At 50.0% G+C, this 25,859-nt stretch overlaps 1 protein-coding gene across 2 annotated transcripts in view; it reads left to right on the top strand.

Annotated features, from left to right (window-relative positions):
• MID2 (midline 2) overlaps positions 1-21,170 on the top strand; it is a 246,607-nt gene extending 225,437 nt beyond the window's left edge. For both annotated transcript variants that reach the window (XM_067548512.1, XM_067548513.1), the window contains 2 exons: positions 7,922-8,129; positions 20,460-21,170. In XM_067548512.1, coding sequence (XP_067404613.1) covers positions 7,922-8,129; positions 20,460-20,862 — 611 coding nt within the window. In that variant the 3' untranslated portion in view covers positions 20,863-21,170. The remainder of the gene's footprint in view (positions 1-7,921; positions 8,130-20,459) is intronic.
• Positions 21,171-25,859: the final 4,689 nt, after the last annotated feature.

Here is a 25,859-nt window from a genome sequence, read left to right as displayed (position 1 = left end):
ACCTTTGAAGTAGCTTATATCTCATCGTTTCTTTCTCTGCTGACTTCTCTGTGCCCCCTGGGAGATAGGGATAGTGCTGTTTCAGATACACATAAAAATCAAACCGCTCTTGGTATTTGCTTCCCTGTTTATATGAGATCTTCATTGATATCTGAGCACAGCCTATGGAGAGATGTAGGACAAACATCATTATCCAAACCTCCATCAGCCAAACCTTTGTTTTTCTAAGCATGGTGAAATCCCTGGATGTTCACATGCTTTCTAATTCTCCAAAGCCTTGATTGTCATTAATGATTGCTCATTGTCCCTCCACTACTAGAGAGTGCAGTGTGCCATGGGTGCCACTCTAAGTTCAGTGAATGCTACCACATCATTGATGGGGGGTGGGTCACAAAGATAGTGGATGTGAGGTGGCAGATGTTCATTTGTTTAATTTTTTAGCACCAGGGAGGTATTTTTTTTTAAGGTAGGTCAGATTTTGGAGCTAAGCTGCAATACAGCATCCCTTTGAAATGCTCTTTCACCAACTGCAGTCACCAGCCACTCTCAGTTCAGTAACTGTGATCTCCAGTGTCAATCCTCATTATGTGGATAGTACTTGGAGCCTGTGTGCTAGGATGCACACTCATAAATCTGAGGCCAAGGTTTGGCATCATTTGTTTGTATTGACCTCACAATCGGGTTGTCTTTACCACACCAGAAACGACTGTCTCTTTCCTGACAGAGTGAAGAATTTCAACTCTAACTTGCAAAGAGCCTGTCTCTTTCCATTACTGCAAGAAAAAGACAGATATGGAAATATTAAAATAACTTGGGGGCTGAGGAGAGGCCTTTCCCAACTGGCAGCTTTATTTTCAGGCCTCTCACTTCAATTATCTTGCAAAATAAATACTGTGAAACGTAAACACTCCCAGGCACCAAATTTCACAGCCATAGCAGGTGACCTACATTACAGAGCTCACACTTAAAAGCCTTCCAGACTGGCCCTTAGCTAATCTCCCTAGTATCTCCAGCGTTCCCTATTCCTGGCTCAGCAACTGACTTGCTGAGTGACCTCGGCCAGGTCATTTCACCTCCCTGAGCCTCACTTTCCTCAGTCGAAAAAGGGGATAGCGACACCAGCCTTTGCAAAGTGCTTTGAAATCTAGGGGTGCAAAGTGAAGCGCTGAGTGTAGCTGCTGAAAATTACACCATTATTATTAACTTCCCAAGGGTCAGTAAAGGGAACACTCCAAATAATGAGGTAATGTTATTTAGCTAGCGAAGGCTACATTGATGCTACGCACTACTGGCAGCAGCAGCAAAAAGCAAGATGCAGCCACACCGTGGTGTAGCTTCGCCTGTCAGTGACAGGCTCCGGCAGAAGGAATGCAGCGGGAAAAGGCTCCACTACCAGAGTCTTTCCCTGCTGCAGCAGAAGGCTCCAACAATGAGGAGCTGGCAGAGTCTTTCCCTGCAGCCAGTCATTCCCTGCAGAGCAGAAAGCCTTCGGCAGGATCCTGGGTCTTCAGATTTCTCCAGCTTTTGACAGAACCTGTAAGTGGATTTGTAAATAGTTTGTCATGCTTCTTGGCCTATTAGTATAGTTAAAGTTGTATTGTCTAGTTACTGTAGCTTGTTTTTCCCCAGATGAGGACTCCCTGCCTGTGGTCTGGGACTATGCCCAGAGTCCCAGGGTTCAAGAACTGCATCTCTTGCCCTCTCACTCCTTCTTGGTCAGTGACAATCACCAGCACAACCTCACCATAGCTTGAGTGCTCATGTCCACCAAGAACTCATGAAGCTTGTGAGCATCGCCTAAGGAAGCACCGGATGGAGAAGACTATGAGGCCCTCATCGATTCAGGCCAAGGAGATCCCCTCACCCCCCCTGTACATCAACCCTGACTGCTAAGAAGTGCCCCTCCAAGCATGTGACTAGAAATGGAGTCTGCATTTCCTAAGCCTAAGGACTCATCTTTCAGGCTTTCTCATGAGTGTAGGAGGCACTGTCATGGTCACAAGGACAGACTCCCATCAAGGACCATCCACAAGAGATGCAATCCCACCCTGAGCCCGTTGAGGTCAGGTGAGCCTTCGTGCATAGATCCCAAGGACCCAGCACTGCTGAAAACCCCAGAGTGGAGGGTAAAGCTTGCAGGAAGAAAGTTCTGCTCGTGACTGAAGCATAAGGATCATCATCCACTAGTTCTGTCCGTGAATGCGGGTCCAGAGGCATCATCAGTACTAACTTGTTCATCCAAGGACTGCACTGCTTCCAGGGACACACCAGTATCGTTGGTCCTGACTGTCAGAACCCCCTGGGACATAGAGACTTACACAACACTGGAGGGATATCCTTCTCCCTTATCCAAACTCTCCCCTTCTCTCCAGCCCGGCCCTTCTGCGGGACAATTGCTACACTGGAGGATGAAACTACATCGAGATCTCAGGAGCCATCTCATCTCCAACCATCAGGCAGGAGTGCACTGGTACTGACTTGCCCTGCCATGATAAGAGGAACAGTTTTTGGCTTTGGATGAATCAGTTGCACTGGCCAAAGCATGCATCTCCCTGGAGAGAGCCAATCTCTGACAGGCAAATCGAAGAGTCACGGTCATTATCCCTCCAGACACAACTTCCCCAGGGACTGCTGGTACCTGGTTCCAGGCGATCTCCCACAAATGGCTGACTCCTCCTTCTGGCCTTATTGTGGACCGTGTGATCTTTATGGCAGACGACCGGGACCCACCCAGGAATCTTACCACTCTTCTCCTTCTTGGCACCCGCCAGATCCATTAGTGTATAAGTAGACAAATATTAACCAGGATCCATGGATACCAATGGGTCTCATCCTCGTCTCCGGATGAAGCAGTCACTCCTTCCTCTGTCTCCACCAGACGACCGTAGGCAGTATGGAAGCTACTGCAAAGAATTGCCAGGGACCTCCAGATGGCACTGGAAGAGGTCCAGGGCACACCACACTGGCTCTTGGATAATTTGCAACCTACAGGACCAAGTAAGGAGGCCCTTCCTATTAATGATGCCATCATGGAATCAGCTAGATCAGTCTGGCACACTCCAGCATCCTGCACCCCCACACCTAAAAGAGCTGAAAGATGCTACTTTGTCCTCACTAAGGAAGCTGAATTTTTGTTCTCCCATCCCACCCTCAACTCGGTGGAGGTGGAGCACCTACAGAGAAGGCTAGGTCACACCATCAAGGGCCACCCTGACAGACAAGGGCTCAGAGAGACTGGACCTCCTGGAGAGAAAGGTCTTTTAATCTACGGGCCTGCAATTTTGTATCAGGCCCTGTTAGCAAAACACGACTTTAACAACTATTCCAGGACAAGCTCTTCCCAAAGGACAGAGCCCAATTCCAGCCCTTCACAGAGGAGGGCAAATTAGTGCTGAAAATCTCTTCAAGTTGCAGCAGATACATACAGCATCCAGAGGCCTGGCCACTGGTATATTCGTGAGGAGGGATTCTTGGTTGCAAGTGTCAGGTTTCCCTAGGAAGGTCCAGAACACCATTCAGGGCTTTCCTTGACAAGGGACATGGTACTACACCTGCCAGCAGCCACCAGGGCCACTCAGGTGGACAGAGAAAAGAGGCAAGTCCCTACACTCGTTCCAGGACTCAAGACTGACCTTATGCTCCCTAGGATCTATATTCCATCCCCAAAGAGGAAACACTAGAGACAAACCTGTAAACCAAGGCCACCTCCTCCTCATGCGTTCTACCAGCAGCATCGAACCGAGCCTCTGTGGAAATTCAGAGATCTCAGTCTCCTCTATCACCATGCCCAGTCACCTGCAAAGGGCTACTTTTGAGGTCTCAGTCAAGACCCCTTAGCACCACTGATGCCACCCATCCCCCTTCCCCCGTTATGTTCAGGGGCCATCTTATACTCTTTGCCACAATTGGGAATTGATCACAACAGAGAGGTGGATCTCAGAAATTATCCATCAAGAATGCTTCATAGAGTTCTGATCCCTCCCCGCTTCAACCCCTTTCCCAGCCCATCTTCAAGGACCACTCCCATAAGGTGATTTTCAACAAGAGGCGAACTCCCTCTGACAATGAGGGTCAATAGAGCGCGTTTCATATCAGTATCAAGGGAGAGGATTCTATTCCCTGTATTTCCTAGTCTCCCAAAAAAGGAGAGCAGATTCATTCTGGACCTTTGGCAACTCAATGTCTTCATTCAAAAATCAAAATTCAGGGTCCCACCTCGCAGGTCCTAGAGCCCGGACTCCAGCCTGAGCCTGAATGTCTACACCGCAGTTAAACAGCCCTTTATCCCGAAAACCACCAGCCTGAGTCAGCTAGCACAGGCCAGCCACAGGTGTCTAATGGCAGTGTAGACATATCCTTAGAGACACTGCTTGTGGTGGGTCACAGCAGGTGCTGTGAACACGACTTGCCTCTCATGGACGGCCTGGTGGGTGCAGCTCAGTGGGGCGCAAGCAAGATCCAAAAGGATGTCATGGCTTTGGTGTACGCAGCCAGCCTTCTGCATGAGCCAATCCAGAATGGCTACGTAGGCACTGGAACTAGGGGTGCTGTGGATGCTGCTGCCCCCTCTGGCTTAAAGTAGTAATAACAACCCCAACATATGATTTCCACTTTCAGTACCCCCACTGTACAAATTGTTCCAGGCCCGGCACCACTGAATGGCTATCCAGGCTGCAGCGCGTCCTCACCGTGGCTGTTGGTGCAGAGAGGATATATGGAGTAGGGTTACGTTCTGGAAAAGGATGGCTCATTATAGACTGCTCATATTTCTCCCCGTAGAGTTCACCATGAGCACAATAACTATCTCTCTCCTCCTGTCTGACTGCTGTTGAAGCCCTGGACTGCTGTTGCTACTGCCCACCTCCCACTGCAGTCCTTCCTCTCCTTGTCATCTGTGCTCAAGTCTAAAGCAAAAAAAAAAATGGCCTGCTTTCTAAACAGCAAAGAGACTCGTTAGCAAGCCTATGTTTCAGTCTCAGGCTCCCCTGCCTCTTTCAGCCCGTTAATAGAGAGACATCATCTGTTAGCATATCACTAAAATGCTTCAATCTCCCATGCAATGTAGCCTCCCATTTATCCCTCGTTTCAGTCTTTCTGTGACTCCAAAAGCCATGCTTGGTTTAATAACCCTGCATTTTTAACACAGCACCCAGCCAGCACCTGAGTGCCCTGCAGGCAGTTGATTTGCTTTTGCTTTGCTTTTGCTTTGGCAGAGCTGTCTGTGTGTTGGAGGTGGGGAGCATGGCAAGAACAGCAGGGGATGCTGAATGTCCAGCTTAAGGTGCATTGGCAGAGCAGGCTGCACAGAGCATATTCACATTGCGCTTGGCATCCCATTGGGGAACCAGGCACTGTCTGCCCACACGATACCTGACTCAAGCTGGTGATACGAGGGGCTTGCTTTTTTGCGCAGTAAATTCATTCTGGTTCTTTTGATGTGCAATCTGGGTGACTGGTGCAGCTGTTGTACACCCAGGAAACAGCTTCAGAGTTTGTTTGATAGCACAGAATACCACAGCCCTCCAAATTCAAAGGCACTCACTTTCCAAGACAGTCCCCACCTATCTCCTGCACAAATCAATGCCAGGCTAGCTGTGTGATGGGACGGCACACAGCCAGATGAGTCATTACTTTTTTCTCTGGTGCAAATCTGATCCCGTTCATTTATAGCAAGGGCAACGTACCTTTACCAGCACATCAAAGAACAGAGGCTTTCAGAAAATCATTAGCACTTATTGTTGACTCTGTTGTGGAGCTGGTTCCCAGAAGAGACATTTGGGGATTGCTCTGTGTTTATCAGCATGTGCAAGGCCAGATGTTCCCTGCCTGCAGTGAAACTTTAGAAGGGTTTCATCAAAGAGAGCTGGAGAGCGAGTGCGTGTCAATTAGGAAATAGTTTGGCGTTCTGACGGCTGGGAACATTACAAAGGAATTTCAGTCGCATTTCAAGCCAGCATTAAAAGATCTGCAGAGGATCCGTCAAAATCTGTTCTGTTAATTGAGAATGAAGGGCTGGAGTCCGAACCCTCTGTCTTCAAAGCACGTGCCACAGCGCCTGCTCTTTGGTGCCACTGGATTGGGGAAGTACCAAGCTTATGCGCACAGCCTGTGCAAAGCAAAATTTCATGTTATGTCTTTGGTTTGTTTCTGTAGCTAGAGCTGTGTGTGAAGCACAGCCTGCTGGCAGAAGACACTGAGCTGAGAATTTCTGTTGGCAATGGAAAAAGGACTGAGAAACTAACTAAGGTTGTCACCTTTCGAATTGCTGGCAACCGGACCCCTGATGCTCTGCCCCCTTCTCTGCCTTTTCCCCCAAGGCCCCGCCACCATCGCTTGCTCCTCCCCCTGTCCTCCACCTACCATCACTCACTAGATTGTCTCAAGGAGCCTGCCTGCAGGTAGGAGACGGCCCTGGCTGAGCAGGGGCTGGTGCAGGTTAATGACCCGGCGCCTCCCCCTGTCCCGTGGTAACTGGACTTTTGGTTCAGGTGCCATTTAGGGTTTCTGGATCCCCGAAAACCTGGCACCTGGCAACCCTAAATGGTACCCAGACACAAAAACCAAAAACTGGACTGTCTGGGCAAAAACGGATGGGGTGGCAACCTTGGCGTCTTTCCTGTAATGTGTAAAACCTGAATATATACTGCAGGAAGTAAATGGCACTGGCTGGAGGTGGGTGTGGAGATGGGCTAGACAGGTCTTCTGTGTTTCTTTGACATTATTGTACCTGTACTTGAGGGTCCATTCATCTGTCCATACATTTGTATAACTTTCATTACTGCTAATAGAGAATAAAACCTTTAACAAATTCAAACTCAACTGTTTACTGAGCTTAGATTTGGTTTCCATTGATTTACAACTTCCTCAGCTCCACTTCTGTTATCTGGAAACAGTTCCCTATTGCTGTTAGACCTCTTTACAGAACTGATGGGAGAGAATCGGGAGCCGTGTATACTGTGGAACGTGCTAAGTCTGAACAGTGTAATGTGGGGGGGGGGGGGGGAGCACCGACTGTTCCCCTCCAAACATCCCAGCAGGGGTGATTATAAAATACCATGGCACTCATCAGCGACACAGCACCCTTCCTGGATACATCTCAAAGCACTTTACAAAGGAGGGGCAGCATCCTTATCTGCCTTTTACAGATGGGGAAACTGAGGCTTGGAGCAGTTGAGTGACTGCCCAAGGTCACACAGCGAGTCTGTAGCACAGCTGTGACCTCGGTCTCTCCTCAGTCCCAGTCCCGTGCCTTGTTCGCTAGGCCATGCTAAGGAAACGCCACTGACAGACTTCAAGGAAAATGTCAGAATGGCCCCCAGGCTGTAGACCAGCAGTGTGGAGCAATGCTTGAGTCCATTTTTCACTGGCCGACCTTTCTCTTGCTTTTTAATTATTGCATTTGCTCCAGCTATCATTAGGCTTATTTCTCTCTCACGCAACTGCAGAAACTTTTTCTGATTTCACCTCTGAGTTATTCTTCCCTTCCGTGCACTTGGTCAAGGAAGGTGAAATAATTTTTGTGCAGAGGGTAAGCAGGAGGCCAGCACACTACCTAGCTCCCACCTACGCCCTGTTGGGAGGACATGCATGGGCAAGTGATGCTGGGGCCATGTGAGTTCAGAGGGACTCTTTTTGCTCTGGAATCCATTAATGAGAGTAGGTTAGTGAGGCACGTGGTTGAGCCTTGTCCTGGCAGTGGGGGGCAGGCTGGAGGGTGCCAAGAATATCTGGTACTTTTTATGAATGCTCTGTTATGTGGTTAGAAGTACCCTGGCTGATGCCCAGTCTCACATCCCATGGCTTGATGTAACAGGCAGAAGAGAGTATCAAGCCAAGGCAATTCAGGGTTTGCCTGCCCCATTCAGCCTGCGAGATGGGGATGGAGACACGCTAACCATCGGTATTTCTGTCCTCCTTTCAGGTCAGCCCTTTAAGTTGGATCCCAAGATGGCTCACAAGAAGCTGAAGCTCTCCAATGACGGGCTGCAGATGGAAAAGGACGAGAGCTCCTTGAAAAAGAGCCATACGCCCGAGAGGTTCAGTGGGACAGGGTGCTATGGCGCAGCCGGCAACATATTCATTGACAGCGGGTGCCATTACTGGGAAGTGGTGGTGGGATCTTCGACCTGGTAAGCAGATCTGTTCCCTTCCCGTGTCCCTGTCCTGAAACACCCGTGGGAATATCAGCAACGGCTGACTGGGAGACAGTGCAAGGAAAGGACAGTCCCTTTGTAGAGCCGTGTCACGTACATTGAGGTGGCTGGTGCTTTCCTTACCTGCCAGCCCACTATTAAGGGAGCTGTAGCTGCAGGCTAATGCTGACTGCAAGGTGACTCGGTGCAGTAACCCCGTAGAGGTGGTAGGTGGCTCCCCAGGCATTGCCCCTCCATGGGCTCTCAGGTCAAATCTGCTCAGCCTCCACAGGGCGGTATATTTATCTCTGAAGCAGCTGGTGCTGCAGACCAGCCCCAGGACATGAATGCCACCACAGTGTGTTCTGCCTGGCATCAGCCTTAGCCACATAGGGCCTTCCGTAAGCTCAGCTGGCCGTTTTACAGAAGATGCACAAGGCTGGAGTCCAGCTTGCTGTTCCAGGGCCACGCAGGTGCCTCAGGGCTAATGGGCTTAATAAATTCGGAGGCTCTGCCACAGATCTGAGGGGTAAGAAGGCACTGCTGGCTCTGCCTTAGCCACACGACCGCTGCAGGAGTGTTACCAGAGCCCAGGGCATTTGCTCATGGCAATGGGGACCTGTGGCAGTTTGCGCAGTCGGCGGGTTTCCCTTTCCCGGGTTCCATCACAGGAGCTGCCTTTTTCTCAGTGCAGCCTCTGGAGGATGAATGTTTCATTCCTCCTTCTCTCGGCAGCCTCGCCTGATGGCAAGCCCCGCCCCGCCATCTGCAGAGCTCAGCTTTAATGACCACTCCCAGGTTGTCTTTGGCTCCGGGGGCTCTCGCATTGTTTTCACTCAGAGCGCTTGTCTTCACTTACCTTGAAGATTTAGCGGCAGTCGACCAGAGTTACGCAAACTACACAAAAAACTTGCGTAACTCCTGTTGACTTCTCTGCTTCTGTTCTGCACGCTGTCTTCACTGCACTGCACCGACGGAAACCACGTTCCCATCGACGCAGCACTGCGCCACTTGAGAAGGTGGTCTTAATATGTCGATTTCTGAATCGACTGAGTGGGTCTTCATTGACCGCTCAGTCGATCCAGAGAAGTCGCCGAAGACCCACTCAGTGAAAACAATGCGAGGCCCCTGGAGCCAAAGACAACCTGGGAGTGATCATTAAAGCTGCGGGGCATGAGAGACCAGAGAAGTTTCCGAGGGAGATCTGGGAGGAGCTGGGCATCAGTGACAGGTCCCTGCGTGTCTGGAGTAGCTCAGAGGAACTCCTCCTGTGGCCCACACTGCCTCTAGAGCCAGTGTGCACCCTGGCACAGGCACAAGGTGGTCCCAGCACAGGGGGGTTATGAGCAATGGTGTGAAAGAATGATGGCCACCCTCTTGACTGACTTCCCAGGGAGCTCCCGGGCTAACCTGTCACACCCACTCGCTAGTGGGGTACGTAGGCGGTGACAGTGATGCCACAGCTCACGGCCTGGGGAATGGCACAATCCAGTCCCCTGGCACTGTCTGTCACAAAGCTCCGAGCCCTTCCCGAAGGTGCGCTAGTCCCCATTGCAGAGCCGGGCGCAGGGGGCATAGAGAAGTGCAGTGGCTTGCCTGCGTTTATGCTGCAGAACTGGAAGGAGACACCAGGAGTTGTGGGCTTGCTGGACCCCTCTGAACAGATGGGGCACGGCAAAGATCTCTGGGGCCAGGAGGGCAGCAGATAAGTGTGGAGGATGGCAGAGTGCAGTGACCTCACCTCACTGAAGGGGAAGCACCATCAGGAGGGGCAGCAGGTGCCTGGTGATACTGCCAGCAAAGACGAACTAAGAGCAGGAGGGGCGTCTAGTGCTGGTGGGGAGTCAGGGAGCCAAGGCGCAGGAAGAGGAGGGCTGGAGGGTACCAGCATGATGGGAAGTGTAGGGGTCCCCAGGATAATTGGCTGGAAGGCACCAGGGTCTGGGACTGGACTGACCAGGGGAGAGGGGGGCATAGATGAGAATCTAGATGGGACTCTGCCTCTGCTGCTGCTGCCGTGTGGGATGGACGGAGCAACACATGCACGTAACCTGACACACTGTACCAGGCTGCAGGGAGAGGGCAGGTAAGGAGTCATGCCTACGTACACAGACTTTAGCACTTCAGGATCCCCTTCCTCCAAAGGTGCTGCCAGCACCGAAGGGGTTAACAGCCTGAGAGGGTTCCCAAGCACAGGTTAGCTTTGCATAGGAACAGCGAAGCTGCATTGCTCCAGAGAGCATGCAGCTATCTGTACAGCTGCCCCTGCGCAGGCAAAGGGGGTTGGAGTGTGTACGACTGTAACCCCCAGCCGGGCACCTGGACAGAGCCCCCCTGGCTGCAGGAAAGTTTGGGCGGGGCTGAACCTGGAGAGGATGTCTTTAGGCAGCAGCAGAAGCCTGCGAAGTGGATTCAGTGCAGGAGTCCGTGAGCACCCTCTTGTGGGAAAACAGCAGCTGCTCTGCTAAGTCCAGGTGGCTGCAGCAGGGCGAGTGAGATCGGAATCCAGCCAAGGCTGGATTGTTTTATGTGACACTTCAATTCCCGTCGCCTGGTAAAAGGGTGGTTTGCTTTGCTTGGATCACCTGGGTCTGCATCTGGTGTGTTGGTTCTGAGAGAGGGGAAGGGATCTCTTTGGGTCATTGACTCCAGGCCCCTGCTATTTCAGAGTTAGTTAAGGACAATAAACCCTCCCTAATTAATAGCTTTAACATTTGCTGCTCTGAGCGTGCAGCAAGCTATTATCCCTGTGCTCAGACGCATGGCGTGGTTTATCGCGGGGTTGTAGTGAACATCCCCTCAAGCCTGGGCTGCAGTGGCCAGCTGCACCGAGGCACTGGGCCTCCTCCCACAGAAGCCAGTTGCACCCCCCTACCCTCCCCCCGAGTTCAGTGGGGTCAGGAGCAGGTCTGAGGGAGCTGGAGGCCAAGTAGGAGCGCCGTGTGCTCGTGTCGGGGTTGGCACGTGGACAGATTCTCCTGCAGCCTGTGGAGTCGCTTACACAGCTGTTAGATGGGGTGGTGTCTCGCACTCACTGGCCATGGGCAGAAATGGCGGCAGGTCAGGGACAATTGGGCCATGGGCTTGGAGGTGCAGGGAGGGAAGTTGGTCTCTGAGGACTCTTCAAATACAGTCTGGGAGAACAGGACTGGTTCATGAAGTATCAAGCAGACTCCATGGATTCTTCATCCCCCTGCTCTAAGCTCGCTGCCAAGCTACCCAGAAGGAGCCATTGCGTCTTTCCCCTGTGCTGAAGCACTGGGGGGCAGGGACGGAGACTGCTGCTGCTCCTCCTCTCTCCGGCCACCTGCAGCGCCTCTCATAGAATCATAGAATATTAGAGTTGGAAGGGACCTCAGGAGGTCATCTAGTCCAACCCCCTGCTCAAAGCAGGACTAACCTCAGCTATATCATCCCAGCCAGGGCTTTGTCAAGCCTCACCTTAAAAACCTCTAAGGATGGAGATTCCACCACCTCCCTAGGTAACCCATTCCAGTGCTTCACCACCCTCCTAGTAAAAAACTTTTTCCTAATGTCCAACTTAGACCTCCCGCCCTGCAACTTGAGACCGTTGCTCCTTGTTCGGTCATCTGCCACCACCGAGAACAGCCTAGCCCCATCCTCCCTGGAACCCCCTTTCAGGTAGTTAAAGGCCGCTATCAAATCCCCCCTCACTCTTCTCTTTTGCAGACTAAACAAGCCCAGTTCCCTCAGCCTCTCCTCATAAGTCCTGTGCTCCAGCCCCCTAATCATTTTGGTTGCCCTCCGCTGCACTCTCTCCAACTTGTCCAGGGTCTCCTTCTGGCGATGTCGTCACCCCAGGGGATATTGTGCCCAGCCTTCAGGGCGTTCCCTTTCTGAGTACATGGAGTGGCCAAGCCCTGCCTTGGGAATGGATGGTGGGGTCTCCTGCTGCTGGCACCCTGCTGGGGCACCCCTAGTTCACATTTGGCTGCTGCTAATGATAGCATGCCTACTGGTTGGGGAGCTGAACACACTGGAGTCACACCCGTCTACCCATACCTGCAGTGTGTGCCTCTTGCTGTGTGTGGAGATATCCTGCCTGACTATACCAGTCTCAAGACCCTCTGCCACACTCACCTGTCACCCAGCAGGCAGGATTCAGCGTCACATTAATGCCTGCATGCACAGAAACCTACAAAAAGATCACTCAGCCCCTGTGACCCTAGAGACAGAGGACTGGATGAGACCTCTTTGGGTCATTGACTCCAGTCCCTTGCTCTCGCAGAGTGAGTTACGGACAATAAACTCTCACTAATTAATAGCTTTTCCGTTGCCCTGATTCTTTGCGTGGCACCAGCAGCCTAACCTACCCAAGTGAGTTCAGCATCGGATCAGAGAAAAACAACTGACCGTCTGTGCCAGAGTCTCACGGGAACCATGCTCTGGAACCACTTGGGTGAAGCCAGACAGGAGGACTCTAGTGGTCTAGTGGACCTACCAGTGGATCCCATTCACACCAGTGCAGCTGCCTCCTGCATCTGACCTCGGAGCGTTCAGCACCCCTGCTCCGCTTGAGATCTCCCCGTGAGTCCCCCTGGATGGGACTCTGGGGAGCTCCTTCATGTCCCAAAGGGGCCATACATCTCGCTTTGCAGTCAGAAGCAATTCACAGCCAGCGTGGGAGTCAGAAGGGTTTATTAGCTCTCAGGATTGCAGCATAGAGAGACTTTGTTAGCAGATGAATCAAAAGTTACAGCAGCGACCAACTGGGGAGCCCCAGAGTCACATTCTTGGGTTCTGCTCCCTGTGACCCTTTAAAGGGGACTGGCCCTTCCAGCCAGCCACCCCCAGACACACCTCTACCCTCCCCAGTTCTTTATCTCTTTTCCAGGAAAGGTGTCCACTTCTCCTTGTCTCCGCCTGCCGCAACCTGTTTTAACCTGTCGCAGTTGGTTGACCCAAGGCAGAGGGGTCTGGCCAGTGTCCGTGTTACGTGGGGCTGGTCCATCCACCCTCCAGTGGTCTCTGCAATGGTCACACATCTGGGTCCCATCACCGAAATACATGAATAACACAGAGGGGAAACTGAGTTATGTCTACACTGATAGCAGCATCAGTTGCCGCCATCAGATTGACTTATCTGAATCGACTTAGCGGTCAGTGTAGACCTGCTCAATCGATCAGGAAGTCGATGTTAGTAAACCACCTCCTCAAGTGCGTAGCGCTGAGTTCCCGTCGGCGCAGTGCAGTGAAGGCACCGCGCAGAACAGAAGTACAGCAGTCAATGGGAGTAGCTTGCATAATTCCCGTCGACTGCTGCCGAATTGCTGGGTAAGTGTAGACCGGGCCTGAGGCGCGCACACAGCACTCAGAGAAAACCCCAAGACCATCTCCACTTTGTCACACCAGTAGCAGAACTAACCTGGAGAACATGCAAGGTGGCATTTCCCTGTTCTCCAAGTTCTTTCCATCCTCTGTTGGGAGAAGCAGAGTCTGACATGCCCCTACCGCAGTGTGGGAGGGGGAGCCGCAGAGCAGCATAGTGTATATGGGAGGCTTGGCAAATTGATTTGTACGTTGTTTCACAGGAAGCTGAATTTCATTAGAGGCTATGCCTTAGAAATGAATCACTTCTAAAAGCTGTTTTGTTGATGACTGAGTTGTTTGGTCTCCGTGGCTGAAGGAATTCATTTAAAATATACAGCAGGACCCCGGGCTCTGAACAGAGGTGCACTCAGGTACGCAAGAGACAGCCACACGCTGCAAGGAGGCAAAAGTATAATTGGGTCAGCCTCAGCTGTGACTCAGACTGAGCCTGCAGCCTTGTGTCTCCTAGAAGCTTACAGAAAAGGTGCATTGATGAAAGACACAGCAGAGCTTGCAGCTTTCAATAAAATCTCCATCTCCCCACCCAAATCAGACACCCTTTCCCAAGCAAACGTGGCCCACTGTTCCATTGCTTCATTTTCACCAAGGACAGGACTAGATTTGATGCAAAGTAGCATCAAACGGACTTACAGAGCTTCTCAGTGTGAAGACAGCTGTGTCAAACTCTCCCCCTCCATGCACACACACACAGCTGAACACAGCCAGCATTTCCTGCTTCTGACAAGTTGAAGGAATGAGCGGTGCCAGCTTGTACAGGCAGAAGCAAATCAAAAAGTGATAGAAGGAAATGGAATGGTTCTTTGGCGGCCAAAGCTTCACATGGCAGACTCGTTAATGACGGCCTCGGGGAAATGCCTGCACTTGGTGACATTCCTGCTTCAGTGCTTACTCCTGCTGCTATTTCTTGGGCAAATCTCCTAGCCTGTACAGTTCACCTGCTGCCTCCCTGGCTGGAATATAATAAGCCAGTGATTCTGGAACCCAATGGCTCTTAGCATGCTTCAGGGTCAAGGCTCTCCTGAAGGGGCAAAAATAATCAGCTGTCTCTCCTTTCTCTGCCCTTAGAAGATAGCGAGGAGTTGAGACAAACGTGTCCTTGCAGGAAGGGCAATACTGCCTAGTTACAAGTGGACGTTACCCTCTCTAAGTTTTTTATTTCTGCATGAATTGCCAAGCAAGAGTCAGATCTTCCAGGCATTGCTGAGACCCACCATCATGTCTCCCCCTCATTCCTATGCAAGCCTCCTGGAGAAATATACCCACTTTTTCTTGAGCATGCACAAGATGATCATGCTGCCGGCTGACCTAGGCTCAGGAATGTGTGTTTGCTTATTCCTGCATTCCTTTCCGTCCTATTCCAGCACGTTCTGCCCCCGTCTTTCCTCTCACATTTTAAAGTAGTCTGTGTAATTGGATCAGTGATGGGTTATCTTCGAGAAAACCTAATATCAATGTTTTTAAGGCTTCAATAGTGATAAAAGCCTTAAAACCTCAAAGGACCGTCCAGCCCTATCTAGACAGACTCCCATTATCATAATATCTGAGCGCCTTGTAAGGTATTGCCTCTCACAGCATCCCTGTGACGTAGGGCAATGCTATCCATTTTACAGTCAGAATACTGAGGTACCGAGAGACCTAAGGACTTGCCCAGGATCACATGAAGAGTCCTGGGGCAGGTCAGGGAATTGAATCTGGGTCTTCCAGATCCCAGGTTATAATGCCTTATCAGTAAGCCATCCTGGACATCTTGTGTCCAGCACTCATTTTTTTAAACAGATCTCAATCAGAGGAGCCGTCTAACAAGGCTGTGCTAGTGCTGAGAGAAACTGGCCAGCTGTTCTGCACAAAAATGTGTCTGTTTCCAGTTTGCTAACAAAAATCAAGAGCTGCATATTAATCGCATCAGCTTTATCTTTGTACATAAAATGTATGGGTGTGAATATGAGCCGTACAGGTGTGTTACATCTGTTTTAAATAACATGGAAGGGGTCAGACATCTAACATGTCACATGTATTCAAAAGGTTCCAAATGTACTATTCCCATAGTGCAGAGTTACACAAGAAGCGGGTTTAGCTGGACATGGATCATTCTGTCTGCCTGGTGAGCAGAAGCAGCCCTGGGATTATTCTCCCTTTAAGAGAGCAAGGGCATTTTTCTGGCACTGTTGAAGCTCCTGGTTGCTGCAGGCCCTGTGAGCACAGCAGCACTGGCGAGTGAAAGGACAGGGCTGGGGGGAGCATACATGAATGTGTGGCCTCCTGCCCCATGCCTTGATGAGATTTGAACAAAAGAGAAAAATCCATCAGGAAAGGACAGTTTGCATGTAAATAACATCTTCTCCTTGGCAGGATGCATCTTCCCTTCTGCTCTAGGACACTGAAACGCTAAGAAAATGGCATTAAAAAGGTTCTGATTTTTGGGTTACACTAATAAAAATCCAGGTAAAGCAGAATCACAATCATAGCAATGCTGGGCTGGAAGGGACCTCGAGAGGTCACCTAGTCCAGCCTCCTGCATTGAGGCACAGCCAAGTAAACCTAGACCATCCCTGACAGGTTTGGCCAACCAATTCTTAAAAGCCTCCAATGATGGGGATTCCACAGCCTCCGTTGGAAGCCTGTTCCAGAATTTAACAGTTAGAAAGTTTTCTTTTCTCAAGACTAAACATGAAATAAGGGCTGTGATGGGCACAGAATTTTTGGCACCAGTCAGTAGAAGATATGACACTTGAATTGACAATCACTTGGTTCCCCACACAATGCACCTTCCCTGAGGTCGATGTGGGAAAAGCAGCCATTGCAGGAGGAGCATCCAGCTCTGTTGTCATCTGTCCCATGCAGCGCTGTTCTGTGTAACATACCGAAAGCGAGGTTCCAGGCTGGTGCACATGCCATGCTCATGGAATGCTCATAATTTGTGTACACTTGAACAGGCTGTTGGGAAACCAGCAAAAGGCTCCTCCTTCACCCCAGCATTAACCCCCTGCCACATTTCAAGATCATCCAGCAAACCGTGTTGGTCATAGATCTCTTCATATTGAGGAGAAGAATTTTTATAAGGGAAAGTGATAGGCAGGCTCAGGCCGGGGGCGGCTGCTGCTCCCCTGTAGTGTCACCGTAATTCACATTCTTATTGAGAGGAGGGATGGGCAAATACACTTGCCTGCAGACTCCCTACAATGAGGGAAACAATCAAACCCTCTACGGGAGGGTAGGTAGTTGCGTGGCCAGTAATATTTATGCTCCTGTACAGTCCCTTCAATCGCCCCTGAACACCCATTTCCAGATTGTCCCACTGGCAGGTGAGGTTTTGAGCGGCTTAATCCCCCGTGTGATCTGGGCGCAGCACATGGGCCACATGCTGCTGCCCCCTGTTCCTGTCTGATGAGGTCACTCTCAAAGCTTCCCAGGTGTTGGGGGGAAAAAAAAAAACAGGGAGCCCCTGCTGTGCTCAGCTTTGGCTATGAAATAAATGTGGTTTGCTAAACTCTAAGGAAGCCCTGCTAGGAAGGCTCTGCTTCTGATCATCGCCTTGCATGGTGCGAGTTAGCCATGAGTCATTACAGAAACATTGTTAAGCTGATCCAATTTTAAAGTTGTTTTGCTTTGGCTGTCACAGTGGGCCTGAAATGGAAGGCTCCTGCTGAAAGAGCCTGGCCGTGTCACTTCCAGCCTTCTCCCTTCCTGGCAGGAGGAGATTGCACTGGGAAGGAATAATGCTTTTCTTAGCAGCTCTTTGGCAGGTTCGTTTTCTATAGAGCAAAGCTGTTTTTGTGCTGCTTTTACAATGAGCCCTGAGAAACTCACATGTAAGGCTGCGGCAGCCCATTCTATGTGCCATGAGAATCAGTGTAGTAGGAAACAGACGGCACATTGTAAAGCAACTAGGTAGCCTGCACTCTGAAAACATAAGTTTCTTTGCTGAAAAAATGGTGAAATCTCCAAGGGATAAAAGAGCAAGTCCTCTCATGGATCAGTACCTGGTTAAAAGATAGGAAACAAAGGGTAGGAATAAATGGTCAATTTTTAGAATGGAGAGAGGTAAATAGTGGTGTCCCCCAGGGGTCTGTACTGGGACCAGTGTTGTTGAACATATTCATAAATGGTCTGGGAAAAGGGGTGAACAGTGAGGTGGCAAAATCTGCAAATGATACAAAATTACTCGAGATAGTTAAGTCCAAAGCAGACTGCAAAGAGTTGCAAAGGTCTCTTACAAAACTGGGTGATGAGGCAACAAAATTAAAAATGAAATTTGTTGTTGATAAATGCAAAGTTATGTACTGCACACTGGAAAACATAATCCCAACATTACATACAGAATGGTGGGGTCTAAATTAGCTGTTACCACTCAAGAAAGAGATCTCTGTCCTTGGGGATAATTCTCTGAAAACATCCACTCAATGTGAGGCAGCAGTCAAAAAAGCTAATAGAATGTTAGGAGCCATGAAGAAAGGGATAGCTGAGAAGATGGAAAATATAATGCCTCTATATAAATCCACAGTATGTCCACACTTTGAATACTGCATGCAGTTCTGATCATCCCATCTCAAAAAGATAGAATTGGAAAAGGTACAAGGAAGGGCAAAAGAAATGATTAAGTGTATGGATCCGCTTCCATATGAGAAGTGATTAAAAAGACTGGAACTTTTCAGCTTGGAAAAGAGAAGACTAAGAGGGGATATGATAGAAGTTTATAAAATCATGACTAGTGAGGAGAAAGTAAATAAGGAAGTGTTATTTATTCCTCCACATAACACAAGAACCAGGTGTCACCCAATTAAATTAATAGGCAGCAGGTTTAAAACAACCAAAAGGAAGGACTTCTTCACACAAAGCAGTCAACCTGTGGAACTCCTTGCCAGGGGATGTTGTGAAGGGTTCAAAAAAAGAATTAGACAAGTTCATGGTCCATCAATGGCTATTAGCCAAGATGGTCAGGGATGCAACCCCATGCTCTGGGTGTCCCTAGACTCTGATAGCCAGAAGCTGTGAGTGGTCAGTAGGGGTGGATCACTCAATGATCGTCTGTTCTATTAATTCCCCCTGAAGCACCTAGCATTAGCCACTGTTGGAAGACAGGATGCTGGTCTAGATGGACCATTGGCCTGACCTGGTTTAGCCATTCTTAAGCTTATTCTGAAGAATGCATTCACCTCTCCTGTGTTGTTGGTGTAGTGTTCACGCCTGGAGCCCATCTAATCCATCCAAGACACAAGGAGGACTCTCACTGTTAAAAATTTACACCTTATTTCCAGTCTGAATTTGCCTCACTTCAACTTCCAGCCACTGGATTGTGTTAGACCTTGCTCTGCTAGATTGAGGAGCCCATTATTAAATATTGTTTCCCATGTAGATACTTAGAGACTGATCAAGTCACCACTTTAGCCTTCTCTTTGTTAAACTAAATAGATTAAGTTCTTTGAGTCTATCACAGGATATTACCTATGCTTCCACCCCTAAACACCCGTTAGAACTCCCCCACCCTTCTCCTCTCAGTTTTTAGACACAGTTTTCCAGAAAGCAACAGTCCAATGTCCAAGCTGCAGGCAATGCGATGGGTTTATTGGTGCTAAACAAGCAAGCATAAAACCATCCCCCTTCACACCAGTCAGGCTTATCTCTATACACCAATAGAGTTCTTTTCTCCCTTCCCCCACAATCATAGCTCTATACATTTCTAGAATTCCCTCTTTCCGTGTCCATAGTTCTGTACGCCAATGTAACTCCCTCCTCCTCCTCCTTCTTGATAGGTTTAATTATATTGTAAGCCCTTCACCCCTCCCCCCTCCCCAGTGCCACCCCTTCCAATGTACGGTCATGTTCTATTTTGGAGGGTCTGTGTCTGGGGTCTTTAGTCCCACCTCTTTTGTACCTCAAGGGAGGGGTAGAGATCCATGTTACATTTGGTCACAGTTGCTTTCTTGCAGTGGTAGCATTTCTCTCCTGCTCTTCCTCCCAGCTGCTTGGTTACTGTAGCAACTTTTGCTTGGGTCTGTCCCCTTATCTTCTATCTCAAAAAGGCAAGATTTTTACTCTCTTGGGGGGAGGGAGGGGAGGAGGGATGAGTAAGTCTAACCTTATGCTTTCACTTACATTCTTTCTTGTTTGCCTCCTAGTCGATCTAGACTAAAAGCAAGGCCAAAAACAAAATTACTATTTAGTCTTCTACCTTATTTGTTTCACATTCTCCTAACAAACCCTCCCCTCCCAGTGAGCATATGCATGTATATTTTATTTGTCAAAAAATAGTTTCAGCACCTTCTGAATATTCTGCCATGCTCTGATTCCATTTCCCCAAATAAAAAATGCTCTGTGACCGAGGCTGATTGGAGCAGTATGCCTCCTTTTTTGCTTTCAGGTTTCTGCTCTGGGTTGTATTTGAACTGTCAGTCCTGGGGTGGTGCTCAGATTCAATGACCGAAACATGCCTTCAGAGCCACCCAGGTCCTGTGATGTAGAGATAGTACTGGTTTTTCCAAATGGGTAGCCTCTCTCTGTGCACATGCTCAGTGTAATCCATTAGGAGCTAGAATAGGCGCATGAGGCTTGTGAAAATTTTAACTGGAGAAGCAAAATCTTTTTGAAATAACACTGTAATTTGATTTCCCCCAGAGGGCTGCTTGGTGCCAGGCACTCTTTGAGCATTGTAGACCGTGATACAATGATCTGAGCCCTGGTTTGATCTCTTATCTATGAGCCAAAAAAAAAAAAAATTGCCAGAATCTCTCAACTTTAAGAAAAACAGTATTTTCAGGGTCAGGTTTTTGGAAACACCTTGGTCAACTAGCCCCAAATTTGGGTCAGTGACCAAACCCACTACCCCCATGAGGCACACCAAATTTCAAGGGAATTGGGGTAACCATGTAGATTTTAGGGAAATTTTTGTATCGATGGCTAAATGAGCCCTCGGGGCATGGTTTATGCATTCCAGGGGGGGCTAGATCAGTAACGTGTGTCCACTGCCCTCTCTCCTAGGTATGCCATCGGCATCGCCTATAAATCAGCTCCAAAGAATGAGTGGATTGGCAAGAACTCCTCATCCTGGGTCTTCTCCCGCTGCAATAGCAACTTTGTGGTCAGACACAACAACAAGGAGATGCTGGTGGACGTTCACCCACAGATGAAGCGCCTGGGCATCCTCCTGGATTATGACAACAACACCCTGTCCTTCTACGACCCAGCCAATTCACTTCATCTCCATACATTCGAAGTTTCCTTCGTCCTTCCAGTGTGTCCAACATTTACCATCTGGAACAAATCGTTGATGATCCTGTCGGGCCTGCCTGCTCCAGACTTCATCGATTACCCAGAGCAGCAGGAGTGCAACTGCCGGCCTCACGAGTCTCCGTATGTATCAGGGATAAAAGTCTGCCACTAAAAAGCAGCCAGCCCCCCTCGTGCGCCATGGTGGAGCCTGGGGAACGTCAGTGGGTGCTTCTGAACAGCTAGATTGGAAAGCAAGCCCCGCCGCCAGGGAAATAACGCTAAGAAAGCAAGCGCCCTTCCCATGGGAAGCTACTTTTTAAGGGAAAAGCTAAACTTGACAAGAAATTGAAATAAACTCCGTGTGCAAGCTCCATTTACATGTGAATGAAGCTCGTGAAACTCTTTTGTACTGTGATTGAATTCCTCCAGCTGGACTCTCATGTGGCTCGTTTGGGGTCCAGTGGCATGGGGGGATGGGCAGTGGGGTTCCAGGGCACCCTAGGAGGTGTGGGTGGGGGAGGGGACTCCTGGGAGGAGCAGACAGCAGCTCCTCTCAGGGTGTGGCATACTTTGGGGAGCAGATCCTCCTGGCCAGCCATTCAGGCTCCCCTGACCGCTCCATTCAGATGGTTGGTTGCAATCAGCTGCTTCTCTAGACGGATCGCGAACAGAAGCCGCCTGGCTTTCAGAGAGGCAGCCGCAAACGACCAGCTAGAGCCATTAAAATTGTAGCTAGCTAGTTTGTGAAAATGGAACCAACCCTGAGAGGTGCCGTCCTGCTGCTTCGCCTGAGGGGTGCGTTAAGCTGATGGGCACATGACTCCTTCTGCTCGGGGGGACTCTCAGATAGGAAAGCTGGCTCCCCCCATGGCTCCTTCCATTCTGACTGCCTCCTTTAGGAAGCCCTTTTTCATTCTGCATCAGGGAGGCCCCAGCCAAGCCCAGCTCCTGGTGGACACCTGAGCTGTGTGCAGTGGAGCAAGTGGAGGCGCCTGCCCCCACCAGCACCGACATAGGCCCTATGGAGAGCCCAGGCCGCACCATGCAATGCTCCTTCTTGAGGCTGGTATAGGCCATGCGCCATGTTAGAGATGTGGCTGGCCACAGGCCGGGAAGCCTGCACGCTACATGTGGCTGCATTTAGGCCTCCCCAGATTTAATGTATGACATCCCCTGGGAGAGTTTGTGTTTCCTGGGAGTGGGGAAAGGGTCCAGTGTCACCTGGGGCTGCTGTCGCCTGGCAGGAGAGAGCCAGGGGGCCATGCGGTGTGTGACTACTGTAGTGTACAAGGACTGATCCATTATTTATGACCAAGAGCCGTATTGCTGCCTCGGCACACAGATCTACTCAGAACACTTCCTCATCTGTGCGCTGTGTTAGTGTGAGGTTGGACTGGGGGCTACAAGGGAGGAAAACAGGAAGACCAAAGATGAGTCCTGATAGCAAGCACAGCAGCCATGTCCTGGCAAAGTGTGTCTGGAGCATTCTCTGTCCTGGGCTGGCTGGTTCTTGGGGTTGCCTCGGCTCTCCCTCTCGTGGTGTCAGGGCGGAGCCATTCCTTTCACCCTGGCGTTAACCCCAAGGGGCGGAGATCAGAATCCAGCCCCAAAGCCTTTGGGGTTGCGGTAACCCTGCCCCCTCCCCCTCCCCCCAATTTGTCCCAACTCATGCAGACTTGCCCCAGGTCTTTGTTCCCCATGACTCCTACCTGGTCTGACCATCTCTGGCCAGGCACCTCACGCATCACTTCCCCTGGGATTGAGTGAGGTCGAAGTCTGCCTGCAGCTCTTCCCAACGCTGGGGGAGCATGTTGCATAGGTGTGAATGACAACAGGAGCCAGGCAGGTCTAGCCTGGGTTTGCAACGTTCCCCTTGCAGATCCTCGTTCCATGCGGTGGCCGGTGCCAGGGCTGCCTGAACATCAGTCTACTGGCTTGTAAAGTCTGGTCCTTTCACGCAGAGCTGGTGCTGTTCTACTGGGGATCCAGCATCAAACTAGCCTTTAAAACCAAGCTAACAAAACCTCCTAACCCTGGAAAGTCTTGCCTTTGGAACAAAGTTTGGCCCTTTGGCACACCCGGCACCAGGCTGGCAGCCTTGGCTAGTGCCTGTCCAGGAGCCAGAGTCAGTGTGTCCTGTGGAATGTCCCATCTGTTAGTGTCGCTGCGGTTTTGTTGCTGGGGGGGCGTGGGATCAAGGGCAGGAAGAAGTTGCCTCCCAGCCCTCATGTGACTTACAACTCTGCTTGACTTTTCCTTGCTTTGAACAGGAAGTGCTCACCAGACCTGGCTGATGGGAAAACTACCTCATGGCCCAGCCTCTGAGGTGCAGGCGAATTGATTGATTCGGGGTGGTCTTCGTCCACAGGCGACTTAGCGTTAAGAGAGAGAGGGAAGAGCATGGCTCCCCTGGATGGCGGGAGGTCCCCACAGGGTTTCAAGTATGGAGGGCTGGCTTGACTCAGATGGAGTGAAGTGTGATGTGTGTACCGGACCGTTGGCTGCTGTACGGTCCTGCTGCTAGGCTTTGAGGACACTGGTTTGGAACCAGGCAGCCTGTGGACCAAACCCCAGGCCCTCTGCCAACCTCCCAGGATTGCCCCTTGTGACGTGTCTGGGTTAACTTCATGCTTCCTGCCTTCCCTCAGCCATCGGCAGGGCCCTGACTCGAACTGACGTGCACTTTTCTTGCTTTGTGCTCCCATGCTTCGATTCTCTCTGGCAGCTTTCTGGCCTGACACAGGCCTCTCTGAAGCTTGTGAAGCAGCCTCTCTGGCTCATGGACCGTCTCTGCAGAATCCCATTGTTCTTTGGGGTAGAGTCAGAGCAGGATGTGCGCGTGGCCCCTGAAGCTACGTCAGATGAGATTCTTGGCTGGCGGATCATAAAACGGTTAGCTGTGCCAGCTGATGTGCTCTAGAGCCTTGAATGATCTGGGCTGCGGGATGCTTTTCATTAATGCTGAACTGCCGTCAGTAACAGCAGAAGAATGATAGCGTCTTTCAGGCACAGGGTGTATAAAAAGAACCTGACTTTCTCAGCACCAGTATTCCTCCCCTTTTGGTACTCAATAGTTATGGTGACCGGCTGCCTAATCAAAGGGTTTGGAGAGTCAGAACATAAAAAAATTATATGTCGCCTTGTGCTATGTTGGGAATGAAAGAGGCCTTTTCTTTCCCTGCCTCTGCACTAGGCAGCTTTCACTACCACAGAAGGCCCAGTGCTGTTTGCCCATAAATTGCAGCATGTGATGCATCACTTCAGAGCCAAGGGAAGGTTTTTATTTGCTTTTGCTGGCCCAAGCAGCCAATGGCAGTGTGTGAGGATTCACATTTCCATTCTGGCCTGGCCCTGCAGCTCAGCCCAGAATCATTTTAGGCAGATAAATTGCCATTGTCAAGTTCATGTTTTTCTAAGCCACACAGAGCTCCCAATTCATTCTAGCCCCTTTGCGCTGACCCAGAGGGGGGGGGGCCTTTTGTGACAGAAGCTGCCTCAAATAGATGCCTGCCCACTGTAAGTGGATTTTAACATTTGCAAAACATTGCTGTTTAGGATGGTTGTTGGAGGACTCTGCCTCATCCGTTAACTCAGAGCACACAAGCCATTAATGTGACGTTGCACCTGATGAAATTGCACTAATTACAGAGGGGTTCCTAAGAACTGTACCAGTGATGCGCAGGAGGGTGATGTGGAGATCTTGCATGAGCGAGTGGAAATGGGAAGGCCCAGCACAATGAGCTGACAGGCCTGGGGTTAGTTGCCTGCATTTCTCTCTGCAAGTTTTTAAAGCAAAACCCGACAGGCACCTACTGTCAGTTGGAAGGTGCAGGGAGTCGCTGTCCTGTGTTAGGTAAGTCCAGGAGCAAACCCTGCCTCCTGCACTGCAGACCTCAGTCCAAGTCAGGCACTTGCACTAGAGAGCTGTCCCCTGCAGATGTAAATGGATCCTCAAAGCTCCCCTGCTGCTTCGTGGCCTTTGCCTTCAACCCATTAGCGAGCAGTCCCATTGATGAAAATGCCCCATGTAATATGACACTGGCAGTTTCAGCCAATTCAAGCCCATCCAGCCTCTGCTGCCCATGGTTGGAATTAACACAGAAATGCGTTTTCCATCGTTCTGTCGGAAGCAGGGGGCAGGATCGGAGGGGGTTGGTTCACGTCATTGCAGGAAGTTTATTTGTCATCTGTATTTCTGCCTTTTGCAGGGCTCTGTTGCTGCTGGATGTTTTTATCATAGTAAATCCATTGTATACGACTTGGGATGTGGTGAAAATCTGGTTACAGTGAAACCTGTCATACTTTCTCTTTATATGTAACATAACTGTTTTGGTTTTTTTTTTTTTTGCAACCTCTTTGTTAATGTGTATATATATAAATATAATATAATATATATATACCTACTGGCCATGTCTGTGTATAGAGGAACTTATACTGCACCTGACATCAGATTCATTCTGGTAATCTCATCTTTGGACATTGTATCACCATTACAGGGGCCTCTCGCTTTAGCTGAAGACATAGAAGTCAGCCAAGTTCAAACCAAAGGCCAGCGCTCCCAGGGCACAGCTTCACTCCTCATCAGTTTCACATGCAATCTTTTAAAATCATCTTTGCGCTGTCAGCTGGGCTCTCTCTACTCAAAATCAGCTAGAAATCCAAAGCCACGTAGCTGGCTGTTCCCATGTGGGAGGTGAGGTGGGAGAATGCTGTTATGCGAACTAGCGAGCCTGATGCCTTCACTAACACAAAGCCCCAGTTGCCACACCACAGAGGGAGGTAGCCCTGTTAAGCCACCTTAGCGAGTGAGACGAAATCTTGGCAGGAAATTAGATATTCGCAGCAGAGCCAGGCACAAGCCTTTGCTGGGCATCTGCAAGGAGATGGCTGGTCATAGGGGGTTGGCTCTTTGCTCCCAGCTGCTCAAGCACATTCAAAGAAAGTTAAATATGTACACACAGAAAATATCCCAATGTGCCTTTTCCTAGGTATAGGATTGTAAAAGTGAAGTGCGGCTCCAGGAAATAACCTCGCCTTTAAACTGCAGCTGTGTCATGAAAAGGGCTGAGCCCCCTTGCCTGAAAGGATACCAACGAGCTGGGAGACAGCCCAAATTACGGCCCTCTGCCATCACTGCGGCCAACAAAGTTGTGTGGGTGGAACAGAGCA

This window comes from Emydura macquarii, unplaced genomic scaffold, assembly GCF_026122565.2.
Source record: "Emydura macquarii macquarii isolate MOO-44397 ecotype Brisbane River unplaced genomic scaffold, CSIRO-AGI_Emac_v2 contig_1253, whole genome shotgun sequence".
Lineage (NCBI taxonomy): Eukaryota > Metazoa > Chordata > Testudines > Chelidae > Emydura > Emydura macquarii.
The sequence above is the reverse complement of the archived record's forward strand: the minus strand, read 5'-3'. Positions and strand labels throughout refer to the sequence as shown.